Genomic DNA, 14,239 nt, shown 5'->3' with positions numbered 1-14,239 from the left:
GTATCCCCACCACTGCTTCAGTGTCGTCTTGGGAAAAATATTTAAGATTTTATCAGAATTTTTTCTGGCTGATTTTATGCTAAAATGGACTGTACACATTCACAAAATTCATCCAAGCATCTCATCTGTGAAGGTTTTGGTGCAATGATGCACCATGGGCCTCGTACTTACTTTAAGTGTTCCAGCTAAATGTAGAAAAGAAAAAACTGTTTCTATCCCACAGCACCACTAACCTGGTTTCATATTATTTTTTTTTAGATCAGGATTACAGATACCTGACCTGGTCAAATACTCCTAGAAACAGCCCTTCTGCTTTTCAATTGGCGTAAGGACTCCCTCTGTTCTTGAAGATGTCATGCCCCCTTCCCTTCTCACTAAAGAAGGTCATGCTTTGGTCCAGCAGATGACGAGCAGCAAAGCAAAGTCCATGGGAACATGAGGGAATGGTTTGCCAAGCAGCAGGTCCATGCTGGTGTGTGGCCTTTAGTCAGGGTTAAATAAACAGAGTGTAAATAAATAAATATTTTTTCCCAGGTTGTGACCTTGTAAATCAAGCCTAAGCCTACAAGGGATTTTTATGGGTCAGCTGGAACAGCAGAGCAATCTTAGCAGAATAAATATATAGGGGAAAGAAAATAACTGTGCCTTCCAGTTGCTCCCAGAGTGCTGTGGGGAATATTTGGTGCTGCTATAAAGACATGCCAATGATTTAAAAGGCAGGAGAGAGGGGACATTTTTCTCATTTACTCAGTGGTGGCTCCACATTATTTTAAGAAGTTTAAAACAGGAGTAAAATACAGTCTTACAGCTTCAGAGCAGAACAGAGATACATGCAGGTAAACGAAAATCTAACCAAACAAGTTCCTGGCAGCAGGTTTCACAGAAAGGGATAGGACCTGGGCAGGAATTTGCTCAGTTGGTTATCTGGGCATTGCAGTCTCCTGATGTTTCACACACTTTACTGCTCATTACCAAATAATAGTACTAACAGCATTAATACTAAGAGCAGTCCCTAGATTCAGTGGGTTTAACCAGACTGCATAAAAGCTACTGCATGCATCTTTAAAAATCCAGAGACACCTGTTCAATACAGCAGAGAAAAGCCAGAAAAGGGAGCTGGGGCTCCCACCTCCCAACGCTGCAGTGGCTTGGTCTGGCAGGGCTGGAGATGGGGAAAAGAGGATTCGCAACGGGCAGGTGCCGGTGACAAGGGACAGCCGCAGTCCCTGCACGGAGCTGGCAGCATCATCCCTTTAAGCGGGTTTTACATGGGGGCTCTGGGGCTGCCCAGGCTGGGAGAGGAGGCGCTGGGGACAGGGGGATTGCGAGCGCGACGCTTGTCCCTGATGGGGACATCCAATGGGAGGGGTTGTCAATCACTACCCAGTGGAGAACAATGCTGACAGTGCGGGCATTTTGGTTTTTCCAGGGGTAAAGAGAAGTAACTTCTGCTCCACAGAAGCCGGTAGGAGCCCACCCTGCCCGTATCCCTTGCCTGCCCCGCGGTTGCCGGGCACAGCCTCCCCTTGGCCAGGGCATCCACGCTGCCGTGCGGGAAGGGGGCTCTGTGCACGGCAGCCACGGGGCAGGCAGAGGGCAGCCGGAGCAAAGGGGGTCCGGGGGGTCCGGGCGGGGTACCGGCAGGAATAGGGCAGGGATAGGGCAAGGATAGAGGTAGGGATAAGGGCAGGGATAGAGGAGGGATAGCAGCAGGGATAGGGGCAAGAATAGGGCAGGAATAGGGCCAGGGATAGGGCCAAGGATAGGGGCAAGAATAAACCAGGAACAGGGGCAGTGATGCCGCCGGTGCGCGGGCGGAGCGGTTCAGTCCCGCTCCCTCGGTGCCGATTGGCGGCGGGCGGTCCCGGGGCGGTCCCGGGGCAGTGCAGGGGCGGTCCCGGGACGGTCCCGGGGCGGTCCCGGGGCAGTGCAGGGGCGGTCCCGGGGCGGTCCCGTCCGGCGGCGCGGCGCGGGGCCATGCGGCAGCCCCCGGGCGGTGGCAGCGGCGGCGGCGCCGCCTTCCTGCCCGCGGCGCGGTGCGGAGCGGCGGCCGGAGCGCCCCGCACAGCCATGGGCGATGGGTGGCTGCCTCCGGACTGCGGCCCCCCGAACCGCTCCGTGGCCGGGGTGACGGCCGTGCCGCCCGGGAGCAGGCAGCTGCCCGCCGCCGAGCTGCTGTCGCAGCAGTGGGCTGTGGGCATGAGCCTGCTGATGGCCCTGGTGGTGCTGCTCATCGTGGCCGGGAACGTGCTGGTGATCGCGGCCATCGGGAGGACGCAGCGGCTGCAGACCCTCACCAACCTGTTTATCACCTCGCTGGCCTGCGCCGACCTGGTGATGGGACTGCTGGTGGTGCCCTTCGGGGCCACGCTGGTGGTGCGGGGCACCTGGCTCTGGGGATCCTTCCTCTGCGAGTGCTGGACCTCCCTGGACGTGCTCTGCGTGACGGCCAGCATCGAGACCCTGTGCGTCATCGCCATCGACCGCTACCTGGCCATCACCTCGCCTTTCCGCTACCAGAGCCTCATGACCAAGGCTCGGGCCAAGGGCATCATCTGCACCGTCTGGGCCATCTCTGCCCTGGTCTCCTTCTTGCCCATCATGATGCACTGGTGGCGGGATGACGACCCCCAGGCGCTGGAGTGCTACCAGGATCCGGGCTGCTGCGACTTCGTCACCAACAGGGCTTACGCCATCGCCTCGTCCATCATTTCTTTCTACATCCCCCTTGTCATCATGATCTTTGTGTATCTGCGGGTGTACAGAGAGGCCAAGGAGCAGATGAGGAAGATCGATAGGTGCGAGGGCCGGTTCTACGGCAGCCAGGAGCAGCCGCAGACGCCCCTGCCCGCTCACCCTCACCACCAGCCCATCCTCGGCAACGGCCGGGCCAGCAAGCGAAAAACCTCCCGCATCATGGCCATGAAGGAGCAGAAAGCCCTCAAGACTTTGGGCATCATCATGGGGGTGTTCACCCTCTGCTGGCTCCCCTTCTTCTTGGTGAACATCGTCAACGTCTTCAACAGGGACCTGGTGCCGGACTGGCTCTTCGTGTTCTTCAACTGGCTGGGCTACGCCAACTCGGCGTTCAACCCCATCATCTACTGCCGCAGCCCCGACTTTCGAAAGGCCTTCAAGAGGCTGCTCTGCTGCCGCCGGAAAGCCGACCGGTGGCTGCACAGCGGCGGCGGGGAGCCGGCCCGGCTGCCCGGGGGCTTCGTCAGCACCGTGGGCTCCCCCGAGCGCAGCCTGGCCGGGACCTGGTCCGACTGCAACGGGGGCACACGGGGCGGCAGCGAGTCCAGCCTGGAGGAGAGACATAGCAAAGCCTCCGACTCGGAGTCCAAGGTATAGGGGGGCGTGCGGGGCCGCGTCGGAGCCGGGACAGGGGGGAAAGGCAGGCAGAGAGACACGCAGGAGCGCAGAAATCCCCGGGCAGCTGCCTGATGCTAATGCTATTGCCAAGCAAAACGATCCCTGCCTTGGCAGGGGGAGTGCGGGTGTTTACTTAGGAATAAAAGCAGGTGAACTGGTGTACGACATACCTCATCCGAAACTGCAGAAAACAGGAAACCCACTGACCGGAGAACAAAGGAAATAAACAGCCCATCCCAGAGACAGCCGCCTCGTCTTTAGGAGACGCGCTGTCGCGGGGACCGCGGCGGCAGCGCCCGCGCTCGGGTGACTGTCCCAGGACCGTGCTGGTGGCCGAACCAGCGGGTGCTGCTGGTCCTTGGTGGCCGAGTGCGGCTGCAGCTGCGGTCCGGCCACCCCCGCCGGGCCCCGGGGCTCATCCCCTCTCCCGGGACACCGTGATTTTGGGAGGCGCGGGGTCGGTACCGCAGGTGCTCCGGCACGGAGCGGGGCCGGTAAGACCGAGACCTGCCGGCAAAATGAGTTTAAATCTCGGAGTAGCGAGAGAGAAAATAATGAGCAATGAGGAGCACTGGTATATTTGGAAAGGGGGTAAAACAACCCAACCCATACTCTTGTGCTTATTCCCTCTGCATCAGCCAGCAGTGAGTTGCTGTGCTTATCTCCTTCGGCCAGACAATAGCAGTCAGGCTGAGAAACTTCTACCTCAAACTGTGCATATTGTACAGGGGAATGAACAGACCATGTTTATATTAAACAGAATATTTACATACCACTAATAGGGTTTTATGGCAAGGGCCGGGGAGGGTGGGGGGTGGGCGAGAAACCTTCTGCAGCTTGTTCATTGTAACTACAGATGAACGGGGGGAGGGGGGAGAATCGTGGCGACAAAAATTTACTGCACATTTTTTAAAAAATGGCGACAACGTCGTTTTTTGCACAGTGTTAAAGAGTTGTAAAGTTATTTGAAGATATTACTTGCACACGCATACACACATGCAGATTGAAGAGGAAACGGAGGTTTGAGTTACACCAACCCTGAACCTGATTTCTGGTTTTGTCTGACCTGTTATAGTTTTATTGAGTGACTTTTTAAATATTATTTTTGAAGGTACTGTAAATATATCCATATTATAAATTAAAATATCTTAAGAGACTCATTTTTATTTTTATTTCCAAATGCTCACGTGAATCTGCTGTTATTTTAGCACTTGTGTGTCATTTCCATTTTCCTCTGTGTGTGTGTTTTATAACATATTTATACTTTGGTGCGATTTACTACTGTGTAAGTAATTGGTCTATGTGCAATAAATACCATTGCAGCACAAACAAGTGTGTCTCCATAGGTTTGAAACAATACCAACCTGTAATGGGAAGAACAGCATTTGTTTTTCTCCGAAGATGGCTCTGATTACCAATACAACTTGATCTAATGGCTTTTCCTGACACAGTGTTGTAAAAAACCTGTTTCAAACCCAGTGTGGTTGTGTTCCTGTTGCACTGAGGTCCACAGACTTCCCTTATTAATGGGAAAAAATTAATGGCTAAATTAATGACTAAAGACAAGGTGTTTCCACTCTGATAATGAATACTCATTTTCTTGAATTTCTGGAATATATTCTTCTCTTTTTTTTTCTTTTTTTTTTCTTTTTTTTTCGTTTGTTGTTGTTGTCATAGGAGGACATGACTGGGAGTCAGGAGAGCAGAATCTTTAAGATTACAGAGGACACTTAATTTGAAAGCTTAAAATGGTCTTGAGTAGAAAGAAATCTCTGTAAGCATTACATGCTAGCCCACAAGTAGGTCCACCTCATGCTGACAGCAGGCCTGATCCTGCCCAAGCAGGTCATGATAACTGAATGTTATACTTTTCATTGATCTAAGTAAGGAGTTAAGTGAGCAGGAGTACTGCACTTTTGTGTCTCTGCTCTGAAAGATTGTCTTCCTTCATTGTTTTATGAAGGTGTGCTCTATCCTTGTGGTTTCATAAAGTTTTTCATTACTGAAATTAATACATGGCAGACAGAGAAACAAAAAGTGCAGAATAAAAATGAAGTAATTTTTAGCTTTATTAAATTCAGGAGCATAGTTTAATTAAATATCAGCTCCCAGGAACAGGACTTCCCAAAGCGAGTTCTTCAGGGTGGTGGCTTGCGGTTTGTTTTGGAAACCAGTTGTTCATTTTTCTTTGTTTTCAAAGTTAAGGAATTTGTCCTTTGCAGTTTCTAATGTAGTATTTTTTTTTGGGGGGGGGGGTGCAAAATTACTCTTTTTATGCAAATACAAAGTAAAAGGACTGGAGAAGTAAATAATACTTTTCCACTGATGTTGTTGGAGTTTGATGTGAGCTGAAGTTAATGGTATCTTCCTTGATAACAGTGAAATGGGCTCCTTAAAATGCTGGAGTTACATCAGATTAGGAGCTAAGCAAAGTGAGCTCTACCACTCTTCCACCAAATGATTAAAAACAAAAAAAAATCTGGTTTTATGTCTGATTACAGCAAACACAACAGGACCAAAAGGGTGCACTGGATGGTGATGTGTGATGCCAGCAACTGCAGCGAGATCTTGGCTGTGCATGGATGGGATGGGATGGGATGGGATGGGATGGGATGGGATGGGATGGGATGGGATGGGATGGGATGGGATGGGATGGGATGGGATGGGATGGGAAGACAGCACTGCTCTCCTTGTTCACATTGTGGATCACAGAGGCAGGGCAGGGCCAAGTCCCTGCCTGCTGAGTAGAGCAGGACAGGATCCCAACACCTGTCTGGGAACTGAAGGGGCTGTCAAACCCTCATCCTCAGCAGGGTGCTGGATCCTGGGGAAGCACAGTGCCTACTGCATGGAGCAGGACAGCCTAATGAACTTGGCTCTTCATCTCATAAGTCGGTTCACACACTTGGTTTTAAGTATCCAACCACTCCTGTCCTTAGACTTTAAAAAATGGTGACAATTTTGCCTTAACAGGGTCCAGCTTAGGTGGAAATTTATGGCCAGAACCTGCTCTGCTTGCCCTGCTGAAGAATTGTACTGGGTGATGCATCTCCTGGACAAGTGTAATGGCACTGAGGTAGGATGAGTTTAGCCCACTGACCTCAGAAGGACCAGCTGTGTCAGCAAAGCAGTCAGGATTCATCTGCTGCTGAATTTTTGCCAGTTGAGGACCTGTTGGATGAGTCTGGAGGCTGACACGTTGAGTGCCTTCATAGACAGCTGAAGTAATCCCACTGGCAGCCTGCACAGGGGATGCCAGTCCATCTTGCACGGCGTGGAAAAGGCGGTGGCACAGTAACAGTGAGGACAGAGCAGGACATATGGCACACACGTGTGCGAGGAAGGGGAGGCTGCTGGCGAGCAGTCTGCTGTGGATCACACTCAGAACAGGCTGTTCTCTGCAGGGAAGGATACTCTGAGAAGCATTGTGGGGCAGCTGAAATACTCCGGAGGCAATGAGTCAAACGCTCAGGATGAATATTTTTTTCTGACGAAAACCAGACGTGGATTAGCAGTTGGAGCTGCAAGTCAGAAAGAAAAGGTGGTAGGCATGCGGCCGCACACGTACGTGGGCAGGAAAGCAACAGCAAAGATCCACAGGCCTGCAGGGAATGGAGACACAGGTAAATCAGAAATCCACTCAGAGAAAATGTCCTGCAGCTGCCAGGACCAAAATTATTTGGCGAGGATGCCTGGAGACTTCCACATGGAAGACGCCTGATTCTCCACGGCGCCGGCCACACTCTGTGCAGTGTTTGCTCAGCACTTCTGAGAAGAAGGCTGCCTCTCTCCACGTGGTCAAATGGGAATAGACCAGGTTGAAGGACTGGATTCAGTTTTCTGTGTGCTTGGGGAAGCTGAGGCTGTTTCAGACACGCAGCAGTCCTCTGCAGAAGGACTCCCCATCTCTGAGCTGCACAGAAGCCCTCCTGCAAATCCACTGCACTCCGAGACTGCAACCCTCAGCATCCACTGTCTATAGCTCCAAGCAGCATGGAATTGTGCAAAAAAAGGTGGTTTATGATCTGAACTGTGCATTTGACAGCATCAGCTGGGTGTTTGAGTTGCTGCATGAGCTGGTTCTTACACAGATGGGCATCCACATGTCCTCTACTATAAGGACAACTTCTTTACCAGCTTTTTTTTTTTCCTAAACACTATCTGAGGTTGAGGTTTTATTAATAACTTTTAAGTGGCTATTTTGTAAACCTGCATTGTGCTGCACACTTTCCTAATTTATTGTAATTTCCCGTCTGGTGGAGTGCACTTACTTCCTTTATGTAATATATCAGCTGCAGGGCTGGAAATTGGGCAGCTATGAACTGAAAGGAGCAGACTTCCATCAGGCCAAATGCGGTCAGGCATCATTGCCACTGGGAGCAGAATTTGACCTGATAATCTAATCTCATAAGGGAGGCTATCTCCAGAAAAGTATGGTTACCAACAGCAAATGACCTCTGCTAATGAAGCTGGAGCAATTAGTCCTATTTAAAGCTGTCAAGAAAATGTTAACTGCAAACAACAGTTAATGCTGGATAGTTCAAATAATGAGGGTTTTGTTTGCTGGTGTGTGTTAGGTGATGTGTTGGAAAATAATTATCCTTTGACTAGCAGCCAGCTCTGTACTAATCAGAAAGGAGGAGTCATGTTCTGTTTGAAGGATTATACCTAAAAATATTTCTGTTACCGCCACATCAACGAGCAAGATAAAGCAAATTCATGGCAATGTACACACCTTCCTAACGTTTCACTTTTCATCTTAAAAACTCATTGTTCAACTGGGACTTTCTGTTTGATTGTGTCAAGAGCACTAATGTGATCTCCTGCAATAGCACTAAGCACACTCTCCCTGAGGAGCATTACCCTATGCACCACTGAGTTGCTTTCAGACCCTGCCAAATTCCCAAACACCCCAGGAGGAGGTAAGGATTCTTTCTCTTTATATAAACAATCATACATAATGTAAGATCAACAATATTTGTGACAATCATGTCATAGAAGAAATCGATGTGCTTTTTCTCTGAGATGTTTGTATGCCTGCCCATCTGCCAAGAGCAGCCACCCATGGTAACAGCAGGTGATTTATCCCTGCAATTCAGTAACTTCAGCCTGTCAAACTCTGCTGGGAAAAGTGACCATGATGGGAAAAGGGCAAAAAAGGTGATGCTGCTGAGCAAACACAGCACTGTCAATGTGAAAAGGAAAACTGGGTTATCTTTGGCCATGCTGTAGGTGTTGCCTTTTACTGATAAAATGTAATTGGTTTGGAGAGGTATACACCAGGCAGAGGCACTATGAAAATACAGGTTAAGGAGTGTGAGAGGTTAGACATTCCATATAGGACCATACCACCAAAGGACTGGCAGCTGAAATATGCCCAAAACATTCCTAGAGGCTTTTCTTATTCTTTGTGGATAACAGCAGCAGACTAAAGCACACCTGAGCAGCTTTCAGCTGATATAAAGCCACACAGCTCCCTGGCCAGCCACAGACACATGGGACCCCCTCAGCATCTCCTCCTCCTCTCCTAGTGGCTCCAGCCAAATTGTGTTGGACCTGGAGCCACCTTCCAGCCTGAAGCCACCCTCCTTTTCTGTGGTGCCAAACGGGAGATGCCTGGTGGCCTCAGGGGAGGCAGTGCTGTGAGCTGTGCCCGGCATGCTGGCACTGCCTGCCAGCTGTGCCCCTGCCCTGGCTCATCCTCTCCTGCCACCCAGCCACAGAATCAGGCCCACTCTGCTGGAAATGGAGCAGAGTTTGGGTTTGTCACGTAAATTGGCGATCAACTTCCTGCTTCACCAAAACCAGCAGCTTGGTACTCACATTTGCTTCACAAGTTAACTTTTTTTCTTCCCTGCCCCACTTGGCTTCCAGGTTTTTCATGGTAATGTTTGCCTTCTTGGCCTCAGCACCCAACAGCACAAGTTTTTTTGCCTGTGCCCTGGTAGCTGTTTGAATCCAGACATGAACAGTACCAGGTGCTGGGCATGTGTCTGGGTTTGGTTGTACTCATTCCTTTCAGGATTGATGCTCAGAGTTATTAATACTGGCTGCAGCAGAGTGTAAAATTCCCAGACAAACAGAAAATGAGCCCTGACCTCCAGGTTCCAAACCTAAAGAAGAAAACAGAAGCTTACCATTTCCAAACTTTTGCCATCATCATGATTAGCAGAGCATCTCAGATGTAATGGTGTACCCTTCCCATCTGATCCTGTGTAATGCACCGAATCCTGTTGTCCTTAATGAGATTAAATAAGGATTTTCTACTAGTTCAGTGCCTTAGCCATTAGCAACTGTTGTATGTCTCTAGGCAGTGATGTACCTTTGCAAACCTGGCCCAGCATCTCTCTCAAAGCCATGATATTTGGCTTCTTCCTACTAAAATTATTTTGAGAATTGGTCTTAACCCCATTGGCACAGTGCTTTGAAAGGCAGATCTAAGTGTTTATACCAAAGAGGCAAAGAGAGACACTAAAGAGCTCAAAATCTCAGCAGCAGCTAGGTGTATAAATATTTCAGCTACCAACGAGCCATTTTGCAGGTCCAGGTGAGCGCTGCAGCCCCGTCAAAATCTGCAAGCTGCCCTCCCTCAGAGGGGAACCCTGCCACTGTAAGGAACAATTGCAGGGACAGCACAATAGCTCATCACAAAAGATTTTTCCAGGTGTTAAAATTTGAACAGTGCTTTGCTGCCAAAATTTAGAGACCTCTTGTTAGGAAGACCTTGGAGGGGATTCCTAGTGGGGAAGGGAGGACAGCACTCAGGGTGAAAGTTTCCATGTGCAGATGAAGAGCCCTGCTCTGACTGGTCCAGTCAGGGTTTACAGATGCCACTGCACACTCTGCGCAAGGCGTGGTGATGGACAAATGCCATCCACCACAGCCACCCCAGAGACAGCTCCTGGTGCCCCTAGCCACCTCTCTCTGCTCCCTTTCGGGTGTGTAATATGTGCCCCTCTCACCTGCCCGAGGTCGGAAGGGACGCCCAGAGGTGACACAAAGGTGAGTATCAGCCTGCGATACCCCCTCATTGTGCTGCGGAGGGAGGAGTGCTTCCTCTTGGCCTGGAGCAGGTAAACTGGGAGATGTCATACAAAGCTCCCATTGTTTCACAGCTCCCCATTCGCAGAGCCAGCCTTCAGCCAGGGGTGTTTTGTTTGTCTGTTCTTCCCCTAAATGCTCACATGGGAGCCGTCAAATAAAATCTCTATTAGCGCACTTAGGACACGAAGGGATGTGGGATGTGTGATGTGTTCCCTGGCAGGCAGTGTTGCCTGGCAGGCAGCGTTCCATCCTCGCTGGATGGCAGGAGGGACCATGTGGGACCTGCTGCTCACACACAGCCCCGACTGAAGCATGGCTAGTACCCTGCCAGGGTCCCATCACCAGGCCAGGACAGCCACACCACCAGAGCATCCAGGCTTCACCTGACACAGGAGCATCCGTGGGGATGCTCACAAAACAGCTTTTGTCAAATACTCGGGCTTTTTGGAGCTTTTCTCTAATATGCAGCACAAGGGAGCTGCTGCAGTAATTGCCAGCGACAGCAGGTGTAGCAGTTCTCTAAACCACCTTGAGAACATCCACGGGAGAGGTTTTGTTCCTGTTTCAGTGCCAGGTAGTTACCAGCTGTCTGGAAACAGGGTAGATGCCTGTCTGTGGTTTTCAGCATCAGCCTATCCAAGCCAGAGCTGGTGCTTGCCCCCTGTCCTCCCCAGCCCTTAACTCCCCTTGCACATCCTGCTCCCCAGCCTGGCTCTGCTGCCTCTGGTGCTGCATGGGCAGTGGCTCCTGTGGCTGAAATCCAGCCCTTTCACACAAGCTTGTCAGCTTCTTTCAGATGACCCAGCAGGATGCACAAACACGGGTAACAATTGGCATAGGAAGATGCAGAGTGATGGGTTAAGGATCCTTGGTTTAGGTAGCAGCCCTGACTGGGATCCATCACTGTGATCATAAATCTTATGGCCAGTGCTGATGATGTAGAAGCTGAGACCCAGACCAGCCCTCTCTGACCCATTGCTTTGCTTGACTGGTGCTGAAAAAAGAGGACTTGCCACCCAAACCTTCCCTGCCTTTCAGAAGCTGCTCTGAATATTCTATTCAGAGGCTTAGTGACTAAGCCATTAAGCTTCTCACTGTATGTGAAAAGTCAAAATAAATTTAGTTTTTACAAATACTGGTGCAATAGGAAAAAAATTAAGTCTGATTATTTCCAAGACCAGGGCATGGGGCAGACTTTTGGCAGAGACTGGGACCAGGGCAGCTGAAAGAGCAATTTATGTGGGTCACAGCACTAAACTGTCCTTTAGTGCAAGAAGGTGACATGGCCACAAGCCAGGGACAGTTGAAAAATAATTCCCCAGGAAGAGCAGCTCTGTTTCCCCAAAGTGTATGTGTGAATCCCAACATTCATGGGCACCACTGAGCTGTTAGGGGCTTGTGAGCAGTCCCCATCATGTGTGTCTGCTGGTGAATGATGTTTAGCTGCTTTTATTCCTGCACACTTCACTTAACGTGGGAGCAAGGAATGTGGTGATAAAAAGGCTGGAATGATTTCAGTGCTGGATAGTTTCCATTAATATATTTCTCGTTATATAATGCTGCCATCATAGTACAAAGTCCAGTAAGGTGCCTTTTAAGAAGGTGGAACTTTTCTACATAGCTGTAATTAGGTAAGTGGGGCTGTAGAGCAGGCTGGGCTTTGATCAGACAATTCTTATTTGCACTGGATGTGTTTAGGCTATTGCATGGTATGAATTTCTTTGCTTTTAGGTTACAAGACACCTCATAAATTAAATGGTTGATGTTGTCAAATACATGCCATTAGCACTAGGAGCAGATAATCCTTCCCGTGGCCTCATCAGAGTCTATCTCAGAGCCCGTCTCCAGATAATGGCCTGGAAGAAGAACAATAGTGTTCCCAGCTCCCAGGGGCCTCCACTCCTCTGTTCTGTGCTTCAGAGAAGAAAAATTATCATTATCTGCGTGGCTCAAGCTCCCTTTGAAATGCAGTTATTTTTTGCTCATACACTCCCAAGTATTTTTTACATTATATCAGTGAGAAACTTGAAACCCCCTTTGAGAAGAGAAAGATTTCCTGCAGCCCTACTACTAAAGAAAATGGATAGATCGAGTAGTAAAGTTCAATGACTTACTTAGCGTTAAATAAGAAAGAGAATAATGAATTGGATTTTGTGTGCCTGGTTTTCCTCTGCAGGGAGCAGTCAGGCTAATGGATTTTCATTGCCTTGTGCTTCTGTTCATCATCCTGGGTGAGTTCAAAACACTCTTGTCTTTCTGTGTTCTCCTTTCCCTGCCCACTTGTCACAATTTCAAGTATTTGGAGATTAGCAAACACATAGATTTGCTGCCATCAGCACCATCTTGACTGGGGAGGAAAACACAGGGTTAACCCCCCTGCACCCAATGATGACTTTTGGCTGCATGGGCGTCTGTATTTGATGTCTGGTAGCTGCAAGTAGACAATTCCTTACCTAGGGTGGACACTAGTTTCCTACTATTATGAATTCAGGCTGTAACGTCCTTCAGAAAAGACATTATTTCCCCACTGGGTTCACCAAATATTTGTTGGGTCTCCAAACCCTCCTCTTTGTTTACAGGCTTTGCCAAACATGCCGTAGGGCTTTTATTGGGGAAGGAAGGGAGGTGGCGGAGGAGGAAACTACTACAAAGCTATTTAATATAAACAACTTTCTCCTGTAAACTCAGGACACTGCTTGGCAGGGAAGAGGTTAAACCTAGGGGGTGAATGGGGAGATTCATTAGGGCAAAGTAATAAATGGCAAATTGAAAAGCCCAAGGAGAGACACAGGGGAAGAGATGAGCTGACCCTAAATGGGACCCTAAATGGACTCTCTGGCTTGCTGGAAGCCCTCTGCTGCTCTGACCTCGGGGTTTGGACCTGATTCCTCCCTAAGGCATGCCAAAGCTGGGGGATGCTCAGACAGAAATCCTGCAGAACTGATTGGGAGTCACATTTCAAAAGCGAACCTGAAAGGTTTCTACAGAGCCAGAAACGGCAACTTCCTGCCCCAAACCTTTGCTGGGTCTGCCAGTGCTGCCCAGAGCCAGGGAGCTGCTCTCTGCCCACTTGGAGCAGGATTTCCGTTTTCCTACCAGCCTTGGTGCCTCGGGCTTTGTGGTCTGTTTTTTGTCTGAATGGGAAATGCATAATGACAAACTGTTTAAACAACTTATGGTACAAGGAAACTTGCTAGAGTAAAGTACAGGACTCTAATTTATTTCCAAGGAAGTGATGCACCCTCCAAAAGCACTCCACTCAAGCACAGCAATTCGAAGTGCAGGTTAATTGCTGGCCATCCTCAGTGCTGCCTTCAGCCCTCATCTAGGCTGGTACTTGGGCACAGCTGAGTGCCTGAGGTTCAGGGAAGGTCTGGCTGTCAGAGCTGTCCTGACTCTTGGTTTGCTTGTGTGGGTAATTGTGCTCATCTTGGTGCTGGGGAAGGAAAGCCCAGGAGCCACAAAAGCCACAGAGGAATTCTCTTGTTCTATTTCCAGCCCTGCTTTTTTAGACACGAAGGGCTTCAGATCAGATGCATTTCTGAAGCTTATCTATGTGAATATTTCACTGCTTATCCAAGCAGAACAAAAACCTTCAAACCTTCTGAGGTCTATCCATCAAGAGCCTTATCTCCCCATGTCACAAAATTTGGCTCCTGGCTGCTGCTGCTTGGAGCCTCCTGCCACCAGCTTCCCATCTTCCCTCTCTGTGCTGCTCCACAGCATTCTCCACAGCCACCCTGTGGTCACAGACTCCCTGCCACCTCAGTGATGGCCTCTGCACTACATGCAGGAGCAGCAGACCTGTGCTGCTGCATGG

General features: G+C 49.6%; 1 protein-coding gene across 1 annotated transcript; it reads left to right on the top strand.

The window, feature by feature from the left end:
- The first annotated feature begins 1,994 nt into the window (after positions 1-1,994).
- Positions 1,995-8,432, top strand: ADRB1 (adrenoceptor beta 1). The gene is made up of 2 exons (XM_062496030.1): positions 1,995-3,348; positions 6,349-8,432. Exons 1-2 carry the CDS (start codon positions 2,071-2,073, stop codon positions 6,358-6,360), a joined length of 1,290 nt encoding a protein of 429 aa, XP_062352014.1. The 5' UTR covers positions 1,995-2,070; the 3' UTR covers positions 6,361-8,432.
- The last annotated feature ends 5,807 nt before the right edge of the window (positions 8,433-14,239 follow it).

Source organism: Cinclus cinclus, chromosome 7 (genome assembly GCF_963662255.1).
Source record: "Cinclus cinclus chromosome 7, bCinCin1.1, whole genome shotgun sequence".
NCBI lineage: Eukaryota > Metazoa > Chordata > Aves > Passeriformes > Cinclidae > Cinclus > Cinclus cinclus.
Note: the sequence above shows the minus strand (reverse complement) of the source record. Positions and strands in the feature narration are given on the sequence as shown.